Raw genomic sequence first — 22,301 nt, forward strand, 5'->3', positions numbered from 1 at the left:
TAATTAAAGCACATTTTTGAGAGGGCACACCACTTCTGAAGCATAGGGTAGTGCTCCCTGTCTATATGAGGACATGGCATGAATTCACATTCTCACAAGGAACCGGACTACAGAACGTCATGTACTTCTGTGTAGCAAGCCCATTTTGTTGAAGTAGCTTGAGCTACTCAGCTTCAAAAATCAAAAAGTTATGTTCCTGCTATCTAGCCAGTATCTGCATTCAAAATTTTCAAAATCAAAAATGGGTGAATTCAAGAAGGCAGTGTGCCTACTCACTGGTAACGTACATTCTAGCAGTTCAGAAATCTTGCCGCCAGATATTTGGGACAATAACTTATCATTCTGTGTCACAAACATGCCTGAAGGTAAAAGAAAACTATGTCAAAAATCTTGTTCTTTATGAATTATTTTAATGAACAAAATATGAAGTGACATAAACGCAGCCCAAGGAAAATAACATGAAACCAGCCCCACTAGCTGCTGACAGAAGGTAAAGATAGAATAGTGGAGGATAATCTGAGGGAAAACAAGAAAACAGAGGGAGATACACTCATTCTTGCCAAGAATGGCAATCAAATCATATAATAGTTAACATTTCATGTCAAGTGCTTAAATAAGGTCTCTGCTTTTTTTAACACAGCGAGTCCACAGAAGAGTAGGGAATGGACTATCCCTGAATTCATAGCAATAGGTCCTATAAAGTGTATTCCAAATTTCTCCGAATAATGGAGATGGAGGTGGCTAAAAAGAAAGATAAAGTGTTACCCAGCCTGGTCTCAGAAATGGAACGTGTTTTCTAGATCCCATAATCTTTGGCATAGGTTACTTTTTCAATGTCTGCGCGAATGCTTTAATCCCATGACTGTGAAGGTTGCAGCAGTCAATTTCTCATATACCAGAAACATAAGAGCAGCAGTAAGGACTGTCTGCAGGAGTTTTGCTTCAAGGCCTTTGTAGAGTCCCATTAATCCAAAACGCCTACAAAGGATTAAAAAAAAAAAAACAAGTGTGAATAGCCTTCTATAAGCAAATCAGTACACTACCAAGAATTAATATCACAAGTAAAGTTAATGACAACTGTAAGAATCTTGAAATTACTCTTGATCTCTTGACTGCCAGCTATGTTTAATGATATTTTAAAGAGAAAATTCAGCAGAAAGTTAAGCCTTTTGTGGAAGATATTTGCTTCTTTTCAAAAAGGGAGGTGAATGAATTTGTACCCATAGATAACCTTGATACCACTTACTGTACAGATATTTAGAGGAATTTGGTTTTGTGCACTTAATTCTGCAATACATTACAAAAAACAGGTTGACTCAAATGGCAAGTTTATGAGGGGCAAAAAGAAACAAAAGTCAGACCCAGCAACATTTTCAACCTATTAGTAATACTCAAGTCTTCTCTATCATGTTAAAAAAAAAAAACCACAAAGCTCACCTCACTCTCTGTTGAAGAAGGTAAAGAACATTTCTAAGACTGCCTAGTGTTCGGTTCTCTGGGTTCAACCTGTGGCGTCCAAACTGGAAAAAAAAAAGAAAGGAAGAGCATTTTGTTGTACTATTTGCCCATGGTGCTAGGCAGAGAACCCAACACGTGTAAAATCTGGAGATCCTATCTTAAACCTCGTAACATTTCCAGGTTATACTAGCCATCAGGGAAGAACTGAGGCCAAAGCTCACACCATTGAACTTTACAGACCAAGCACTAAAACGGTATGTGCTACAATAATTTGTTTTGGTTTTAAGATGGATTCTAAGAAAGTGTTACACATGGCTATATTTGCTCTCTTTCAGTTGCTCCAGAGGAAACAGTTTTCAAGATCTGAAAAGCATGATTTGCAGAGTCTTAGAGTAGGGGTATGACATTCAAGGCAAGTTTTCTGGCTTGCTCAGCTTTCATTTAACAAAGATTCAAAGCCTCATACATCTGCAAACTATTATTACATTGAGATTGCATAGCTGAACCCAAAATTTTATCTGCCCAGCAATGGTCTTTGAGCAAAACATTCACATGTGAACTGCTGTGGAAGAATCCAAAATTGTTTGAGCCACCTACCTGGCCTAAATAATACTTGTCTTCCACTCATTGCATTTCCTTATCCCCAAACTGTTTTTCATTAGAAATGATAGCTGCTGCTGTAATTTTAAGTATCAGAGTTAAACAAGCAATTTCAGCAACTCCTTTTCTAGCATTCATTGATATTCCCATCTGATACGGGTCGATAGTACTGTCAGCAAGTTGCAACTATGAATTACAAATATAGAAGGGTTGCCATACTTGTATTTATAACAACATAGCCAAATAGCTTTTGAAGCCTATATTATGCTTCTGTGCTAAGAAAGGTGAACTTGAGCAACTGCCTGTGGATGAGTTCTCCCAGAACTTACTCAGGCAATTGCTACTTCTTAGACATAAGAAATTACCGCTGACAGTAGGTAGCGTACACAAGCAGATTTAGGCAGTTCAGAAACAAGAAAACGGCCAGGATGACACAAGTCCCTTTTATGTCTGAAGAACTCAGATGGAAACAGCATCAACAGAATGCTATTGGAAATCTCCCTTTATTAGGCAAATACATGCTCACAATCCACGATTTTCTCATCAGCAGCTAACTCATTTGATATTGATAAATCAATGTTAAGGATTATTGTCAAAGACTCAGTTCATTTCTCCCTAGGATGTCAATACTTTACTGCAGAAGATTTCCCAAAGGGACTAGCATTCTCTACACTAGAAAAAGAGGCTTGAGTTCTAAAGGGAACTTTTTCACCCAGTATCACTAAGAAAATTAACAATATTGCTCTTTCTCCAGAGGCAAATTTAATTTACCCGCTGTCTACCAACACATATGCTAAAGAACAGCTTCACTGCATAATGAGTAACACCAGTGCCATGTATTTTTAATGACTGAAAAGGAAACAAACCTACGCAATGGCAAGGATGGAAGCTGGTTACTACTATCAATTACACAGGGTATCTGTTCATTACACAGAAGCAAAAAGAGCACTTTCCCAAAAAGTTGAAAGCAAGGGTGTAGAGACTTCATTACAAAGAACCCTAATAACTTTCTAACAATAGTAAGTTTCTAAAGGTTTACGGTTGAAGAGTCCTGTACTTCTAATTTTAAAATAGAGCTTAATTATGATGCGTAAGTTTTTATTAATTACATTGAGCTCCTATTAGCTTGTGTGTAAATCTACTAAAATTGTTTCAAAAAAACCCACAACTATACAAAGCGTACTTCACGTAGAATGTTATTTCTGAAAATACTACACCTTTACTCATATCTTTTTTTTTTTTGTATCACTTAGCATGAGGAACAATAACTTCCTCAACTGTAACAATGCTAGCTTTAGATTAGAAAACACATTACTAAGTGCTGCAAGTTTGAACTGTACAGCACAGGTATCACAGATGCATATTTTCGCTGTTCTTGCCAGAAGCATTCAGGGTTTCTGGCTATTACTTCTTTCATAGAGCAAAAGGAAAGAAGTCACCCCTCGGGACTGCAGAACAAGAAATAGGGTCCTTGTATTCCCCATCATCACAGGGAAAGGATGGACTGGCATGGAGAAGTAGCATACAGGCCACTTTATTTCACAGTGGGCCACTGTGAGAAGAATCCCACCGCCATCACTATCACGACACTGATGGTTAGTTCTGCTCTAGCTGAAAGGCAACTTATCACTGCTCAGGCAAGACAGCAGTGAACTAGCTGACCTCAGCTGAGGTGAGCAGTAAGCAGCAGCTGGTCAGTACATCAGGCTGGCTGCACAACTTACCAGAGCTGCCCTTTTTTTAAAGGATGACACTGTCACCAAGAGACAGAAAAATTTAGTTCAAAAAGCCAAAAGGAGACAGATGAAACATGAAGTAATAGTCATAAGATTGTAACCATTTCTATAGCAACCATAGAAAAGAACAAGGGCTGAAGCTGGGACATTGATGTAACCCCATGAAAACTGTACTACTGTGCAATGCTAAAGCTAAAATAGAGCACTGCAACTTTCCTTCCAGTTCTCCTCCATACCAGCAGAAGACACATCACAAATTAAAAGCAGACTGATGTTGCAACTTATCCAAACAAAGCTAAATTTACTTAAATGTTTTTCTGTATCTGTCACTTCAGTAACCGAGTCTGTGTTACTAGTCTAACTCCTGAGATGTGTCCAGGCTGTTAAAACAGGATAAGCCATCAAATGAAGGCACTAGGCTTAGCTGATCATCAGAAGTTAGAAAAACTTCCCAAAAAATGACTGCTGACAAAACTACGGTGTGGCTGACACATCTACAATGTGGATGCCATTTTGTGCACCATTAGGGTGAAGTAGAAAGCTGCGCAGGCACACAAGTTTCACCTAGCATCTTCCCAGGGTAGCAGCAACCACACAGTAAATATATCCAAGTCCTGTTAGTTTGCAATAGAGCATTCAAACTATCTTTTTTACAGGCTGTCAAAAAAACAATACATTTAGTCCACTCCAGAGATATGAAAAGATGAAATAATTACAAAGTTTGCATGAAAGTCACTTTTTCCAGATGAACAGTTAACAAGAAAAATCCTCTATCAGACAAGTCTGAAAAGCCTTAGCATGGAAGGGTCACGTTCATTAATTCAGCTAATTCTCCAAATTTACACAAGTTTTATAACATATATAATGGCTTTACCATACATGCAAGTTAGGTCTTCTCCGTGCTTAGGAAGATAGCATTAAACATTAATAAATATTTCCATATGAAATATAACTGTTAGAAAAATCATCAAGAAACAACTTACAAAAGTAGATTAAAATCACAGAAATTAAACTACAATATGCTTGCTTATGTACAGTCAGGTCTCTTCCCCCCCGCAACTTTGTCTTCTTTCAATATTACAACAATATTGGTACATACTGAAGGCAGCAGCATTATCCAGCTTACATACAGATTGCAACTGAGAATAAACACAAGTGTTTCCATTACTACTACAATTAGCATACAAGACTGGGCAAGTGGTTAAAGGTATTTATGAGGCAGCTCATCTTCCCCTGATGAATCACATTCTGGCTACTCACAAGGTCAGGCCATCATCCGAATAAAACAAAACCTATGAACAGAACTTTTTTTGGATTACCCTAGGTCATCTGGAAACAAACTGGGTTTAGAGGATTTAATTTTAACTTCCCGCTTGACACGTTTTCTATTTATAGTCAAAGAAGTAAATCTACGTTTTTGTAGTGCCTAAAAGCGCAGTATGGTGCATCAGCTTCTGTGAGACACTGTACTGATGCATTACGTAGTCAATCCTACCAGCCACTTGAAAAAATTGTGCACCAGAATACCAAGTTCTATCAGAACCTGTCAGTACAGGATCAAAGAAGAGGGGCATCCTTATCAGTGACCTGCATTGAGCAAAAGGAGCTCCCAGAATGATGGGTTCATTAACACAAAGAAAAACAAGCCATATGAACAGGGCCTGCATTATACAGAAGTCAGAGGCAGTTACCCTGAAATGAAATTATTACTTACCCGCAGAATTGACTGTACTGTCTGCAGAGGATAAGTGAGTGTGGTGGCAACTGCTTTGGCTATCGCACCAATGACAAAAGCATCCAAAGATGTGAGCTGTTCAACAGATAAAGGACATTTTACTTCAACATATTACCAAAACAGCCAGTTACCCATATGTGTTTGGGGATTCCGTACTGGTACTTGCTACCAGGTTATCTAAGTACCTTTGGCATAAAGTTTTCATGAAGTCTTTGGATGTTCTCGTTTTAGAGAGTTAGGTATAGTTCAACTGACTTATTTTCCAACAGCTGAAGTTTATTTGTGACTTCTACCTGCTCACAAGCTTTTGCATTTCTCACTGTAACTAGGTTACTAGAACATAGTGGAGATAAAGCCATAGAACTAGACCAATTTAAAGCATTGAGAGTACACAAAAGATAGGGAAGTAACATCTAAAGGTACCATCAACCAAGAAGCATTTCAGCTTTTGCAACATTTAAACTAACAAGTCACAGGGCACTTGTGGAAAGGAGACAGTGAAAGAGTCCTTGAACATAATCCTGAGAAATAATCACTACGCTATCAGGCAGAATTTTACTCTTGATGACATAGACTAAAAATCTCATCCCCTATTAGTTAAGAACATCGGCTGGAAGCCCACCCTCACCTCCAAAGCACACAATGTTTCATGATGCACCAAATACACTGTTATAGCCTAAGCTGTTTACAGTACATCTCAGTCTAACAGTGTGAATTTATTGCTGAAAATAGGTGCCCGTATCAAAACACACTCCAAATTTGCAAAATATATGGACTGCAATCCGAAGTATGCATGCACACACACACATCTTAAAAAAAGTCAATCTTATATACTTAAGAATATCAGGAAAAGACCAAATAGGAAGAAAAACATTGTCCAAAATAAAAATTACCATTTCTGGGGGTGGGAGGGAAGTTATTTTCCCTCTCCACTGATCATGGACAAAACATGCCCTAATTTAAGGTAGAACTAAGTAATTTAAAAGAAACACAAGAAATAGATGTAGCAGTTAGCCAACAGGCAAATAACAATGCAGAGGGAAGCTCAGCTCGTCACACAAAAATTTATTTTCCATAACATAACTGGATAGATCCATCAGGCACGAATAAGAGTGCTACAGCTGCAGTATTGACTAAAGATGGTAAAAACCCCAAGCCTCATTTATGATGCAAAATCTCATGTAAAAATAATTTCACTGTGTCTTGAGGAAAAACAAGATGGCTTTATATCTTATTGATATGATCTAGCATTTTAATACAGCCAAATACATTTTAAGTCACAAATTAGCAGTAAAGCACTGCAGCTTAAACCTATGTTATGACATTACCCTAGAATTCAACACAAAGACTTTTCAATTTCCTAGAACATAAGGGTAACATGAGTTCAGGTGAGATGCTATATCTGACAGAGGAGAAAAATAATAAAGAAAAAGAAGGGGACTGTAAAACGGGGACAGAAAAGTCATTCTACCCCTATTTAAAGATCAGGGAGGTATGGTTGCAATGTTATATCCAATTCTAGTGTTCATCCTTGGAAAAAAGGATATTGACAAATTGAGGGCTTCAGGAAAAAAAAGGGTTATTAAAATGATAGGGTCCAGAACAAATCTGTGATAATTCAAAGACTCAATACACTCAATTTACTGGAGAAAGGGTCAAGAGGTGACTTCAAAACAGTCTGTGCATACATACGTATGAAATGGATATATTAGAATTGAAGTCTCTACTTTAAATCAAGACCTGTGAACAAATCTAAACAGATGTGGAGAAGAACTGGAGTATTATTTTTACAGGAAGAGGAATTCACCACAGAAATATCTTCCCTGGGTGAAAGACTCACGTCTCACTTCACAGCAATGGGTCTTTTTTAGAAGACACACTAACTCAAAAAAAAAATCAAAAATACAAGGACCAAACCTACATTTCTGAATTTGCTCAAGTAATGCATGTCAAAGAACATGCCTTATAACAGAGCACATCCATCACTTGGCCTCAAAAATCATACTCACTTGCAGCTGCTTTTTCAAAAGCTTCCGTTTAAAGCCCTCATAAAACATGAACTGTATGGCAGGATTGAAGACCAGCAGCAAGGAGGGGAATGTACCATTCCATAAAGCTAAGACTCCTTCATCTCGTATTATCTGATGAAAGGCATCTGAGAAGAAAGGTGGAAAAAAGAGTCATTACAATTTTGAGTACAAAACTCTGAGTGTAGAAGATAAGAAAAGTTCCACTTAAAGCCTAATATTAAAAGCATATCAAAATCCACTGCAGTCTTTTATGCAACTTTTTTTACCTTCCATTCTAATCTGGAAGTTAACAGAAAAATAGTGACAAAGAAGGTTCTTGCTCCCATCACTATTAACAAACAAAGCTTATCACCTGCATAGGCACCCCACTCTTTTTAGTACAAGCTCAGCATCAACACTAAGGTATTCTAAAGCTTCTTCAAAACAGCAACAATATTTATTTATTTTTAAAAGGAAGACAGCCTGAACACATTGGTGATTAAGAGATCAAGGTGTTTGAAGATTAATTTGAAGATTATCTGTCCAAACTCAGACCCCCAGCAACCACCTCACTGGGCTCAATACTGTTCCAGGATTTGTACGATAAGATACCTGCCTTTGCAAAAGATATTTTAGTTATACGTGTGTATACATCAAACTCTCAATTACCATCAGAAATGGCCAAGTCCAGTTTCCTGTAAAACTCATGACTGCCAAGTGACAGTAAAGCACAGAGATTCCAGGGTGAAATCAGTTACATGAATAAAAGTCTTTGAAATTCAGAGTCCTCAATATATTTAATTTAATGAGCTTCTCTTTGGTTGAAGACAACAGGTGCTTACCTATTATTCCTTTGTAATTGGTTGGTACAATGTCTTCATTTCTAAATTTTGCTCCCTGCAGTTTCAGGCGTGTGTTCACTACCCAAAGAGGAGTGGTCAATAGGACATTCACTACACCTAATACAAAACAGTGCAAAGAAAATCAGCCAGAACCAGAAGATTTCAGTGTTTTCATATGCCCTTTAACCCCAATTCACACACTACCGAAATTACTGGTAGGAAGAGGGGGAAAAATTAACACAGCGTCACAGCAAAAGTAAAATGGTAATTTGTAATAAGCTCCTTGAGCTATCCCCTTTCCAGCTCCACCATGAATTAGTTGTCAGCAGGATGCATGCAGTGGGAAGACATTTCTGCTACTCCTTCCCAAAACTGAAAAAAAAACCCCAAAACCAAACAAAAAACCCACCACCAAGACAAACAAAAAACCCCACACAAAAACAAAACAACCCCAAAACACACCAAATATGAACACACTGAAGGAATCTTAAGCGAAATTGTTACTTTGCTGCATGCTATACCACACTGGAGCACAGATACTCCACTTTTTCATGCCCTACTTCACTCCATGATGACTTGCTGCCTGCCTACTTTCAAAAGAAACACAGTGTGATATGGTTAGAAGGATTATTTTATGAGGAGAGATCAAAACAGATAAATGCATGCAGCTTGATTACCAGAACAGAGCTCCTACACTGCCAAAAGAATGAGAATATCTAGTTTCTAGAGTCACTAAGTACAGTTAAGGTAGAAAATACAGGATTCTGCAAATATTTTGTGAGGCTTATAAATGGCAAGAGATTACACACAATAACAAACCCCAACAGTAAAGTTTGAAAGTTGAGTATCAGAAAGTAGAATGGGGGAGGAGAAATAGACAAACATATGTAAGGCTGCAACAAAGAGGTATTGCAAAGTACAGTTCTGAAGTAACAGAGAGAAGGATTAAGTGACATTACTTCTGCAATCACCTGGTACAGGTCTTTCCTGTTCAGTAATGACCGGGGCAGTTATTTCAAAATAACTATGTAAAAATAAGTTCTGAACTTTCTTATTAATATTTCTGCATCACAGAAATTAGCAGTTGCTTCTACACTGGTTGCTTTGGTAGGAGTCTGAGTGATAGAACAAATTATTCCAATACGTTGAAAGGGACACAGTCTATCACTATCAAGAACAGTAAATCTGAAAAAGGTGAAACTTTACTACCCACATTGTGCCTGTTTGTTCTTTTCCTTTAAGAGAGTTCAGAAAAGCAGAATATAAATATAACTATATTTCAGTATCCTTCAAAAGGACTACCATCAGCTCTCAAAAAAGTTTTGAGCAAAATCAAGCGCTAGAAAAGGCCAGCCACATTAATCTTTCTTAACCAAAGTCAATGTGATTACATTATGGAGTAACTCAATAGAGCATAATATAGTTGTAACTTTTCATCCAGACTCAGTTAAAGGAGAAGTCATAAAACCTTATCTTCTAGACTGGAAAGGTAATTTATTTTTTTAATATATTTTTCCAATCTGTATTTTCTACCAGTAGGAGGAATGAGAGACAGGTAGCAAGAATTAGTAAACACCTCAAGTGGGATTTTTCAATTTACACCAGATATTATTCCATTATAAGGATATAAACTATGGACATTGAAGAAGCCATTTAACTGACAAGCTATTACTCTAATTCCTGTAGCCTTTGTTCCAGAATGTGATTATAAGAAAGTTTCCCCCAGCAGTAAAGCCAACTTAAGAATTTCTCTCCTTACTTTCCCCCAACTATTCAGCCATTCATTGTGCCTACACACTGAAAGTACAAGAAACTAGCAAAAAGTAAACATACTCCCCCCAACCACAGCCCCACAAATAATCACATGACTTTTTGTTTTTGAAGGTTTTTTAAAATCAGCTTGTTTCAGTGTGGCTGCACAAGCAATTGCTCCTGCAGAATAGTACAGGCAGAGGCACACAGTGGTGATTTTTCACATTGGATTTGCCAGAAAAGCCATTACTGTCATCCCTTCAAAGAAGCCACTGGCATCCACATGAGAGGAAGGGATAAAAAAGAACATAAAGTTCCCACTGTACTTGCATATATCTAGGAACTTAGTTGCAGATAATGACCCAAAAAGAAGTCTGGAATCCTTACAGTAAAAGCTCTTTCTTACCCTGATCAAAAATATTTCAGAATTGGCATAAGTCTTTCCCTCTGAAAAAAAACTATCACCTCTCCCTGCCACTTGCCTTAAACATACAAAATATGATGCTTAGATACCATGGTAAACACCACACCGGACAGAAAAAAATACCAGACTGCAACAGCACTGTGCTGTGCACCAGAATTCACAACAGTTTATGCACATGCTTATGAGGTGGGGGGGACACGGAAGAGCAATCTAACAGAGCTGTACAACAAAGCAGGTCTGCACACAGCCGGAGGCATAAGCAGTGTGACCTCCAGTGGACTTCATAAGGAAAAACATTAGATAGAATATACTAAAGATAAATCTCAATTTCATCAAAAATCTATTTTTTTAAGTATTACCTGCAACAACCCCAAGAACCAAGTCTTTTCCAGTGGTTGAATGCTGACCTTTGACCCAGAGAGCTTTAAGGCTATTAAAGGTATAAAAATAAACAAAATTGGAGCAGCAAAGGCTGGAGATTACAGGGAACCATCCTCTATATGGTGCCAACCTAATGGAGAGAAAAAAGTCATGGTAAGGGATCAGCAAAGTATTCATGTAATCTGGTTGATTTTACATGTTGGTGGAAGGTCCCAGAGATACAATACTGTACACTATGTACAATACTAACTAGATATGTCTTTATCATTAATGGTAACAAATCATACCGTACTAAACTCCTGACTGTACCATAAAAAAAAATTAAGCACTTACATTTATAAATTATAGTAATCAGGAATAATTCCACTGAAAAGGAGCTGTAGAGGTATAACATATTTACAGTGAGAAGCTTGGGGCTCGCTCACTCGAAAAGTGAGTATTACCACTGTATTTGCTCTCCACCAACAGCCAGTGATGAAGTACAAACATCCAGGGGATGAATATATGTCTGATGTATGTTAACATGCAGTTTGTTCAAACCATATACTATTTACCATCTTTGTTGAGAAATGGACTTGTCATTTTTATAAAAAAGATAATATCCCAGTAAAGAGATGCTCACATCTCCAAGGAAACAAAGCAATGCCTAACATAGCTGGAAAACAACTTAAGACAACCCCTCCTTCAATATGAAATAATAATTTAAAAAAATAGAATAAGGAAGAAAAAAAAAATCTATCTGGTTGCTTACATAAATTTTAAAGACAGAAGACTAGTTACTGAAATTAATATACCCCACCAAGGAGAGTCTTCCAAAGGATGCAACCTGGGGCATGAAATATGCAGGTGGGAGGAATTTCTAATAAATGCCTTGCAGTAAAGTCTACAGCACATCAGTCAGGTAAGTGAGAAAAAGACATTACCTATTTAAATTTAACTAGCTCAATCACAGATGAAAAACTGAATACCCCCTTATGATTCACAGCTATGTCATTTTTCAGGTATTATGAATAATTGTCATTGTTTGTGTATCACCTACATCTATCTTGATTTAAGAATTATTTCATAATGGCTGACTAACAAGGCCTCCTCCTCTGACACATCTGATGAGCCTGTAAAACAGGGTTACCTCAAAAACTACTCTACACCCCCAGCATGTTCTACAATATATCCAAAAAGGATAATGATATGCACCTTCACTGAAGCTGCACTGGCCAGGTAGAGAACTGGTATCATGTTAAGAGCATAAGAAATCTCCTCAATGACCACCAGCAATGATGGAGGCTCTTTAGTATTGATTAAAATATTGGGGAATATGCAGAATATAAAAATCCCCAAGAAGGAGACCATGATGCAAGGCTGGTAAACACAACATCTAACTGTTCTTATGATGTAAATGCTAGGTTTTAATCTCAAATGCAACAAGTGCTTCTCCCTCCTATGTAGTTGGGAATAGATGGCATTATTAGGACTCTTTTTGAAGCTACAGGCTTAGCTAACCATACAGTTACAATTACAAATTAACTGACTATACAGTTAGCCATGAGTAGAATTAGAACAATTTTTGCATCTCTTCTGTGCTGCCAAAAAAAGAAAAAGGGAGAAACACCCTCTGGTGACCATGTCCTCCAACTGAGGGTGTTAGTTTAGCTTTGCTTGATTTACTGAAAACCATAATCAGAAATTCTTAAAGGAAACATCTTACAGTATAAAACATGAAACTACGACAAAAACCAGTTTATTTTAATGACTTGTCAGTGCTAGCATCCATAATTCACAAATAGTTCTGCACACAAACAAAACCTAAGTTTGTGTTCCAAACTGCAACCTTGAGAAGAACTCAGTGTACACCAGTGAACACCTTTCATATCACCTAGAAAAGGATGAAAGCGCAGAGAAGAAAGCAAAGCTGTTTGATAAACTTCTACAGAAAGTCCATTAGCTAAACCTGTTTGCTTTGTTACATCTAGACAAGAAAAGCAGTCTCACAAAAGTATAATATGAGACAAAACCTACAAACTAATACGTACAAGATGTTTATGGTCTCATATCACAGATTTTGGATTTGTCATAGGATTTTGTTGGGGTTTTTATTCCAGACACATCTCAAACTAGTATCATGGCTTAGCCAGGCCTTGCCAATACCTTTGGAAGAAACAATGTTTACCTCTTGGCAGAATTAATGAATTTTGTATTTCACAGAAGAGCAGGATGACCACTTTAGCCGTCTCTCCATTTCAGTTAAGCTCTTAATTTTTCTTCTTTACTTTTTCTGTTTCTTTTTTTTCAGTTGACATTTACTTGACAGCCTCATGTAACAAATGTAATGTGGGAATGCGAGCAAAGGTCACCGACTGACTGATAAGTACTCGTGCATGCAACTGCCAACTGCTCAAGTTCAAAGGTGGTAAATAATATTGGCCAAGCTAAACTTCTGTCAACTTTGATGTCCTGGAAGCTCTGGTCTACCTAAAAGTTCCAGGGATTCACTTAAGAAAATACTTGTATGCATGTCCTTGTTACAACTGTTTTACCCAGCCAGCTCAGCCTGTGTGGCAAATAAAGCACAGCACTACTGAAAGTTATCTGCTTTTAGATAGATCTTCAGTCTCATCAGCATAAAGAGTCACTTGTTGTTTAATTCCACACGCTTAGGAAAAAAACTCTTCAAACTGGGAAACATGACTCAATTCTCCTGTTGAAAGTGGCTCATAACCAAGAGTTTCATCTTGGTTATGAGAAATGGACACACCTAGGAATCCAGGCAGACAAAGCTGGTTTATCAGGTACATGAAGGCACGTTTGCATACAAACCGGCATTTCTGAGGAGGCACAGCTACCTCCCTAACAGAGGTAGCTAACTCCCTAACAGTTACATCACTGAACAGCTCGATTGCATAAGGCGCTCAAGAAAGTTAATTCGAATTAGCTAAAGATAAACACGAGATTATCTAAATCATATCACACTTATATGAAGACATTTTAATTCAAAGTAAAAAAAATCTGTCCACGTGGGCTAACTATTCCACTTTAACAGCAAATTCAAATTAGTTTTAGAGCTTGCCTACATGAAGACAAGAGGAAATTCAGTATCTACTCACAGGCCTTCTTCTTTGATTATTTCCAGTAGGACTGCTGGTGTTGTCTTAGATTTTCGCTTCTCATCAACTGGAAAACGAAGAATAAAACTTTTAGATTATTCTGATTTTTAGCACTCATTTTCAACTCTTATCCTTCCTATTCTGAACATACCCCAGAAGAGCATGTTTCTTCTTCCTCATAAAGGACAGACATCTGTTCCTTAGTCCTGCAGCAATTCCAGAAAGCATCTCATTATTTTCATTTGCTAGGTAAGGCTATCTCCTTTTTTTATTCTTCCCCAGACTAGCAGGTTCTGTTGGATACCAGAGTATCTATCTGCGGTTACCAATTCCTAACCTCATAGTTGTGACACAAACTGAAGGTAGGTTCGTGTCAGGTAAGGGACTAGGACTGGGCCTGGCTAGCTGCTCTCAAAATTGTACCCTGGACTCCAGACTAGCACCACCAGCAGAGCAATCTCTTACAGTTAATCTGCAAACAGTGAAGCCTTAGCAAAACACTGTCTCTTCCTGCATTGAAAGCTGCTCAACAGCAATATGGTGCCAATTTCTCAGCCCTATATTTCTGACGACCTGGCTGATGATCTCCCTCTAGTTCTTAATAACGCATTAGTCACAGTGCTAAAATGCTTGGTGATTCTGTGACTTTTGATTGGGAGGTAGGGCATTAGAGCAACAAAGTTTATACCCAGATTGCATTTTTTGTAAATATGGGACATTCCTATTCCCAGTTCCAGCCCTGACTTTTCCCTTTAAACCATTCTCAGGAGTAACTCTAGACTAGTTTTTCATGATACTGCCCCTGCATTTTCAAGTGCTCTCAGCAGCCAAAAGCAACAACACACAAAGGTAATCCTTTGTAATCTCACATCTTTATTTTTCTTTTTGGTCTTAGATCACCATTTAAAAACCTTGTCTGGCTACACATCACACAGCCTTTTCAGCTAATTAAAAGGTTGCCCAATACTTTCAAAAGGGAGAATTACCTTCAGCTGGAAAAATGGTGTTAATGATTAAATCGTGTTAGGGTTACACAAGTAAGATTCCTGTTCATGCAAGATAGGTCCCCCTACAACCACCCTTACAAGTGCCCAAGCCAAGATGAACAGAAACACCATTGTACAAAGAAACTAGAGTTTGACACTTACCCTGAAGTCTAAGCCTAGCTGTATCCAAAGGAAAAAATACAGTCATTGCAGTCATACTGCCCTGAAAAACAAAATAAACTGGCTATATAGTGTATCAGTTGCTTGTACAGATGCCTGCTAGACTGTAGCCTTTCACCTCTCACCCAATGGACTAAGTTTAAAAAGGAGATAAACTCCATGCATAGTAATGTCTTTTTGAAATGTTTTTTCGTGCCACACTAACAATTTTTTTCTCTTGTATTAGATCAAGCTAAAATTAAAACCATTAAAAGCTTTTCACCAAAACAGAAAGTTTTTGAAGTCTGAAAGCTGATAAAGTAGGTATCAGGAGACAAACATATTGCACTTTCTCTACATCCCATTAGCCTCAGTACCCAATTTCTGTTGGTTGTTTTTTTTTTTTAAAAAAAAAGGATTATGACACAAGCAACCATTGTGTTACAACAACCTTGTTTTGACCTAAGAAAAAAACCCAAAAAACTTCTATTCGTTATAAAACTGATAATACAAGTTTTTCAGGACTTAATCTAGCATTGTACTAAATTCCAATTTAGGCAATAAAGATCTGCCTACCAAGACACCCCCTGTGGCATGAATTACATATGATGAATTAAATCCTGACCTAGATGTCAGCAGATTCACTTCTTGTGATTCCAAGAGTCTATTCAGCTCCTGTGCGATCCAGCCATTAAAGCCTCTAAATGGAAAAGCCAGCAGCCACTTTCCTTCACCGCAGGGTTAAATACTGTATTTGCAAATGCCCTTATCAAGGAGGTGTCTCCTACTCCACCACCATTTGCCTTCTTCATTCTTTAGTACTCTAGCATTAATATTGCACAGCTTTTCCAAAAGACATCTAACTCAAAAAGACCCCGGCTTGGTGTAAACCTGTTAACACTCTACGGTAGTACTAAATGCATCAAGTGGCTGCTAAAGCTGTGGCACCCTTCTGTTAGTAGCCATGCAAACCGTTTAAATGGTGGGAAGGTCTGGGATACCACAAGTCACACAAGCACCATGCTTAAAGTACACTACACAGTCCAACTTGAACTTTTCTAGAGCTATGTTATGCCATACATTTAAGCGAGCTTTGCCTCTGGAAGCATGCCAGCGCTCAAGCAGGCTGCTTCGTCCTATCTCTACAACCAGCAACAGATGATTATTTTTCAGGTGGCATTTCCTCACTAAGACAACTCTTGGTGGAAATCTTATAAAGAATTAAGTTTCTCCAGTATTCATAACACCAAGTGGCAGATTAAAAGAAACACTTGGCCATAATTACCTGGTTATTTTAACCCCTATAGTTTGGGCTCTAGCCAAAAGGGTTGGCTTTCCTCTCCTACCTACTCATCCAATGTCTGCTCATTCTCAGTACCTACTGTGTCCACAGCTGGACAGCAAGTAGGATTAATAAACCTGTCTAACTGAAAATTTACAGAAATGTAAGTTTCACTTAGAAGACTAGTACTGGCACAGAAAGAGCTAAAATATATCTCCTAATGACAGCTGCATTGCAGCAACTCTGAAGCCAACCTCAGAACAGTTACACATATCTATGCACAAAACGGCCACAAGGTTGCACAGTCATTACAAGTTCCATCCTTCCCCTGCTCAATTTATCCTGCTTCCATCCTCCCAAAGTGAGATTTATCCTGAATCCTACTCTCAATGCAATCCACCATGCAGCAACAAAAACGCACTCAAAAATGGGGAAATAGTTGGAGTAGTGGCACATAGGACACAAGGTATAGAATAGAATATTTCAGTTGGAAGGACCTACAATGATCGTCTAGTGCCACTGCCTGACCACTTCAGGGCTGACCAAAAGCCAAAGCATGTTATTAAGAGCATTGTCCAAATGCCCCTTAAATGCTGACAAGCTTGGGGCATCAACCACCTCTCTAGGAAGCCTGTTCCAGTGTTCGATCACCCTCTCGGCAAAGAAACGCTTCCTAACGTAACATCTGAACCTCCCCTGATGCAGCTTTGAACCATTCCCACATGATGAGCCTACAGGCCTCTTAAAACTGGCTTAAAACATATATGAAGCTATAGGTCAAAAGAATGTCATGAGATAACTCAGCTGATCTAACAGATTACTGCCAATAAAAGGTAATTTCTACCCTCTCCCCTCCTTTTGCTAAATTGAGGGAAATAAACTCAGAAAAACACAGTTACTTTTCTCCTGGGTTTATAAAGGGAACAACTTGACCACATGGCAAGAAGACTGACAGAAGCATCATATGGAGGAGGCAGGATCTCATGGCTAGAAGTAAGGGAAAGGAGAGGGATGAGCAGGACCAGCCCTTTCCCCAGCAACAAAAACTCTTGAGGTGGGCTCAGATCCCTTACTGAATTACACTTGAGACCAGGAGGGAAAGTAACTCCTCCTATTACTGACTGCAGGTACATACAATAAAGCTCATGACCCTGTACTGTTGAAAGGGTGAGGCACCACTGTCCACCTTTCCACCACCTCCCTGTCAGTGTTGAAATCTCAGCAGCTTGCCAAATCAAGTCACGCTATCACTAAATGATCACTAGGGCAGGTACAAACTAGCTTAAGCAATTCCAGGTCTTGGTCAACTGCATTTGCATCCCTGCCTCTTCCGTTCTGGTGGCATAACTTTTTGGGCACCTACACAATGATGCAGACAAGGAAACTCATCTGGCTGAAAAATAACTTTTTGCACTGGGCTGCTTCTTCAGTCAGATCAGTTCCCTGATCAGCCACAGCACCACACCACCACCTGTGCAGTAGCCAAAAGGTGGCAGTAAGTGACCAGAACAAATGTCCCAAGGTGACTGCTGCCAAGAGGAGGCGTGCAGGACCACAGCCTGAAGTTTGGTTTAAAAGAAAAAAACACACAACAACAAATTTAAAATATTTTTAAAAATTACATAGTCAGCCAACATTCAGAGTCAAACAAAGCAGCTTGACTACTGCCATAATACTCCTACAAAATTCTCATTCTTACAGCTTTTGTAACAGGGAGGTTACTTCATAGCTATATGCAGAGTTAAAGAATACTTTTGTAATTCAATTAAAAGAAATCAAGCACTGAATTTTTTCTGCCACTCACAAAACTATTCATCTCAGGTTTGACTAGGTGACCTAGAAGATATATGAACTTTCACCATATTAGAAAAGAAACAAGAATTACCATGTTGTGATCTGACATGTTCTTCTGACTCATTACCTCAGCACAGTTCTATAGGTTGCTTTTTTTTTTAATTCATGCATGATATCTGCACATCAGTGTGCTTTATAATAATTTAAATAAATGGTGAGAAAAATATCAGAACAGTTACTACCCATGTCAAAGATCTTGCCAAAATGTATATGTTACAGCAGCAAAGAGAAATCTCTAAATCAATGAGTACATCTTTACTATAACAAAAAAATATTAAGGTTTCCAGCATAAGGCAGTAAAAAAAACCAAGGAAAAAAAAACCACCTTGTTTTAGGAAAAAATTATTGCTCCAGAGCTTTAAATTGTATATGAACATTAGTGACAGCAAGTGTAAGTCACAAGGGTACAGAAGTCCAATAGGTCCAAAAAGGTCTATCTTCCTTCACAGCAACATCATGGTGGAGATATAAGCATCTTTAAACACAACAGGGAATTTCTGTTAACTTAATCAACACCATCAAGGGACTTAAGAGACCATTTTATCATGTGTTTTAAGTTTATGGCTGGATTTATAAGCATGGTACATACCACAAACTTTGTTCAGGAGCACAGCCTGATTATAGCAATCTGTATACAACAGTGAGAAGCTAACAGTGAGAGCTAGAAAGTATTACCAACTTCGGTTCACCAGCAAAAGCAGAGTGAGCAGTATTTCAGCGAAGAGATCATTTGAGAGAGTTCTATTTCTTGAAAGAAGAAACAAAATCCCCATTGCCTTTGACGCGTAAATAAGCAGACTTAAAACACTTTAAAGAGCTGACAATAATCCCATGTTTGTTTATTATAAAGACAAAACCTTTAGAGTCTTTTTCTGCTTTCTCTGGCAGGCCAATTTAGAATCAGCCTTTTTTGTTCGGCAACATTTAGTGACTTTCATCCTACACAAGACATTGTGAGTTATTTTAAGGACTCAAATTAGAACAGGAAGTTTTGCCAGAACAATATATCAGCAATTACTAAAGTACATATTTAGGTGTTCTTGCCGGTATGGAATAACCCAAGAATAGAGCTGTATCAGCTTGCTTGAAATCCATGAATGCATCTGGTCCAACATGCTACGTTGTGCTGAAATTCTTAATCTGTTGGAAGTACAAGACTGATTTGCTGTTTACAGAGTTAGAACTCATTCATTCAGGGGCTGGGCGTGCTAGGAGATCTAGAGAAACTAAACACTACTGTTGAATTTCCAAATGTCATATACAAAATTTAATTCAACAACCTATACAAACCTCCTCTAGCTGCACTGCGCTTGCTTCATGGTTTAACACCTCACCCTTCACAACTTGTATTTATAAGACAAACAGAACGCAGATGCTTAGCACAACTTTAACAACACTTCAGCTGTGTAATTCTGCCTTAACTTCTGTGAGGCTTACATTTTCATAGTTAATCTGACACCCAACTCCAAGTGCTCACTTTCTGAGGGAGAAGCTCCTGCAGCTCCTGCGGAGTTCACAGGCAGCTCCAGCTGCTCAGGAGAACAGCCAGCCTCAAGGTTTATCAAACCCCCCACCCCAAAAACTAGCGAGGAGCAAAACTAGGTCTTTGCAAACTGGTTTTCCTCGCACGTGACGGGTGGTGGAGCTGAGACTTGGTGCCGGGGCGCCCCTCACCCCACAGCCTCGTCGTGTGACCGAGAGGGGTTCGGGCAGGGCCACGCCTCCGCACCCCGGCCGGGCCACCCCAGCCCTGCCGGGCCTGCCCGGGGGTCCCCGACTCCGCACCCTCAGTCAAATAAAGGCTTGAGGCGACCGGCGACCTCCTCAGCGCCCCCCGCCCCCAGGCTGGCATGGCCGCCCCGCCCCCCCAGGCACCCGCCACAGCCAACGGCCGCCGCTCGCTCACCACAGCTCCGGACACAGCGTGCACCAGGCTCTCGTAGGAGGCGATGGAGGACATAGCGGCGGCTCTCGCGGACTCCGACTCCGCCGCCGCAAACCGGCCCGCCCGCACTACGGCACCGGCCAGATCCAGGCTACCGGTGGCCTCCCCCGCTCCCGCCATGGCGCCCGCCCTCCCGTCACGTGCCGCCTCGCCGCACCCCCATCGGGCCCACCCTCCGACGGGCCCAGCGCACGCGCGCTGTCCCCCTCCCTGACCGTCGGGTGGGGCGCGGGCTGAGGAGAGCTGTGTGGGGCTGGGAGGGCAGAACATTCACGGGAAGGGTGGAGGGGCAGGAATTTTAGAATCATAGAATCGTTAAGATTGGAAAAGACCTCTAAGGATCAACAAGTCCAACCATCAACCCAACACCACCATGTCTCCTAAACCATGCCTCGAAGTGCCATGTCTGCATGTGTTTTGAACACCTCCAGGGATGGTGACTCCACCACCTCTCTGGGCAGCCTGTTCCAATGCCTGACCATTCTTGCAGTAAAGACTACTTTCCCTAATATTCAATCTAAACCTCCCCTGATGCAGCTTGAAGCCATTTCCTCTCGTCCTATTGCTAGTGACTTGGGAGAAGAGACCAACACCAACCTCGCTACAACCTCCTTTCAGGTAGTTGCAGAGAGCGATAAGGTCTCCCCTCAGCCTCCTCTTCTCCAGACTAAACAACCCCAGTTCCCTCAGCTGCTCCTCATCAGACCTGCTTTCCAGACCCTTCACCAGCTTCGTTGCCCTTCTCTGGACATGCTCCAGCTCCTCAATGTCCCTCATTATACTGAGGGGCCCAAAACTGAAGACAGTATTCAAGGTGCTGCCTCACCAGTGCCGAGTACAGGGGCACGATCACTTCCCTACTCCTGCTGGCCACACTGTTCCTGATACAAGCCAGGATGCTGTTGGCCTTCTTGGCCACCCGGGCACACAGCTGACACCTTTTAGCACCTAGCTGTAAGAGAGCAAGATGGAGGGGGGTAATGCATTAATGGAAACCTGGAGCACTAAAAAGCAGTTAGGTTGGAAGAACAGATCTGAAGTGCTTTTTACATATGTAGTTTTGTATGGCAGGTTTTTTTCTCTTCATCAAGTAGGCCGTGCCTCACGGAAGCTTCAAATAATTCCTGTGGCTTTAAGAAAAATAAAAAATTAGGTTTGATACTGGGAATACTGAAGAAATCCATCGTTCCTTCCTGTGAAAGTACAATAATACCTTTCCTGTCCATTGCCAGCTTCCTTTTCCCAAACATTTAACATAAGGTTTTAATTATGAAGAGGAGATGACACTTAACTTAGCATTCTGTTTCTACTTTTTCTAACTTCAGCCCCTTTCCTTGAACCTAAAGTGCAGTATCTTTCAAAATAACACTTTTTCAAGCCAATCATTTCTTATTCTCTGTGGACTGATGAAGCTTGTTCCTTTTTTCCAACTATTTTGTTTGATCCTTTTCCCAGTCTGTAAGCTCCTCCTTACCTCCCCTCTGCCTTCATGGCTGAGAGGCTGCCCATCACCTGCAGCCAGAGCCCACCATTACAAACAAAGCATCCCCAGGCTTGTCGCTTGCTTTGCTGGCTGGGATGGAATAAGAAGTGCTACAAAGATGGAACTAGGCATGGGTAGCTGGTCAAAGGACAGGTTAGCCACAGCTCACAGTAGTTAACTAGGGCACACAGTGACAAGAGTATTAAGCACACAGTTTGGAAAATGTCAAGAATCCAATAGCTTCCTCTTAACCTTTTATGTAGAAGAGGTTCTGCAGCGTAGGAAGGAGCTGAGGAAATTAAATTAGTTTGGACATGCCACAATTCATAGAATCACTTGGGATGATACCTGTGTCTGTTCCTATCCTGTTTTTTTCCCCATTCTTATGTCACATACTGGTTTCCAGATAGCTTAAAGGTTTAGCCTGTTAACAATCCTTCCCCTATTATTAGCTTCAATTATACTTAAAAAAAAAATTAAAGATAAGAACAAAAATTCTCTTTAGCTTTGTATTTTGTTACTCCTGGGCTCTTTTTTTTTTTCTTCTTATTGTT

At 39.7% G+C, this 22,301-nt stretch overlaps 1 protein-coding gene across 2 annotated transcripts; it reads right to left on the minus strand.

Moving 5' to 3' along the window:
- Positions 1–390: 390 nt before the first annotated feature.
- Positions 391–20,443, minus strand: SLC25A17 (solute carrier family 25 member 17). 2 transcript variants are annotated; one of them, XM_075077969.1, is made up of 9 exons: positions 20,226–20,443; positions 15,187–15,247; positions 14,039–14,105; positions 10,916–11,067; positions 8,381–8,497; positions 7,539–7,684; positions 5,509–5,604; positions 1,438–1,520; positions 391–978 (listed from the first exon to the last, which is right to left on the minus strand). In XM_075077969.1, the coding sequence occupies exons 1-9, from the start codon at positions 20,382–20,384 to the stop codon at positions 831–833; spliced, it is 1,029 nt and encodes a 342-aa protein (XP_074934070.1). In that variant the 5' UTR covers positions 20,385–20,443; the 3' UTR covers positions 391–830. The 2 variants fall into 2 exon arrangements, with proteins under 2 accessions (XP_074934070.1, XP_074934080.1); XM_075077979.1 differs by lacking the exons at positions 15,187–15,247; positions 20,226–20,443 and adding an exon at positions 14,190–14,605.
- Between the last annotated feature and the right edge of the window lie 1,858 nt (positions 20,444–22,301).

This window comes from Phalacrocorax aristotelis, chromosome 1, assembly GCF_949628215.1.
Source record: "Phalacrocorax aristotelis chromosome 1, bGulAri2.1, whole genome shotgun sequence".
Classification (NCBI taxonomy): domain Eukaryota; kingdom Metazoa; phylum Chordata; class Aves; order Suliformes; family Phalacrocoracidae; genus Phalacrocorax; species Phalacrocorax aristotelis.

Bases quoted from the DNA above. Each gene is read 5' to 3' on its own strand.
- SLC25A17 (XM_075077969.1), bottom strand. From the start codon at position 20,384: ATGGCGGGAGCGGGGGAGGCCACCGGTAGCCTGGATCTGGCCGGTGCC. The intron at 14,106-15,186 runs GTAAGTGTCAAA...TTCGTTTTCCAG, and splicing joins AGCTAGGCTTAGACTTCAGG to TTGATGAGAAGCGAAAATCT. The intron at 8,498-10,915 runs GTAATACTTAAA...GTTTTGTATTAG, and splicing joins GGTTCTTGGGGTTGTTGCAG to GTGTAGTGAATGTCCTATTG.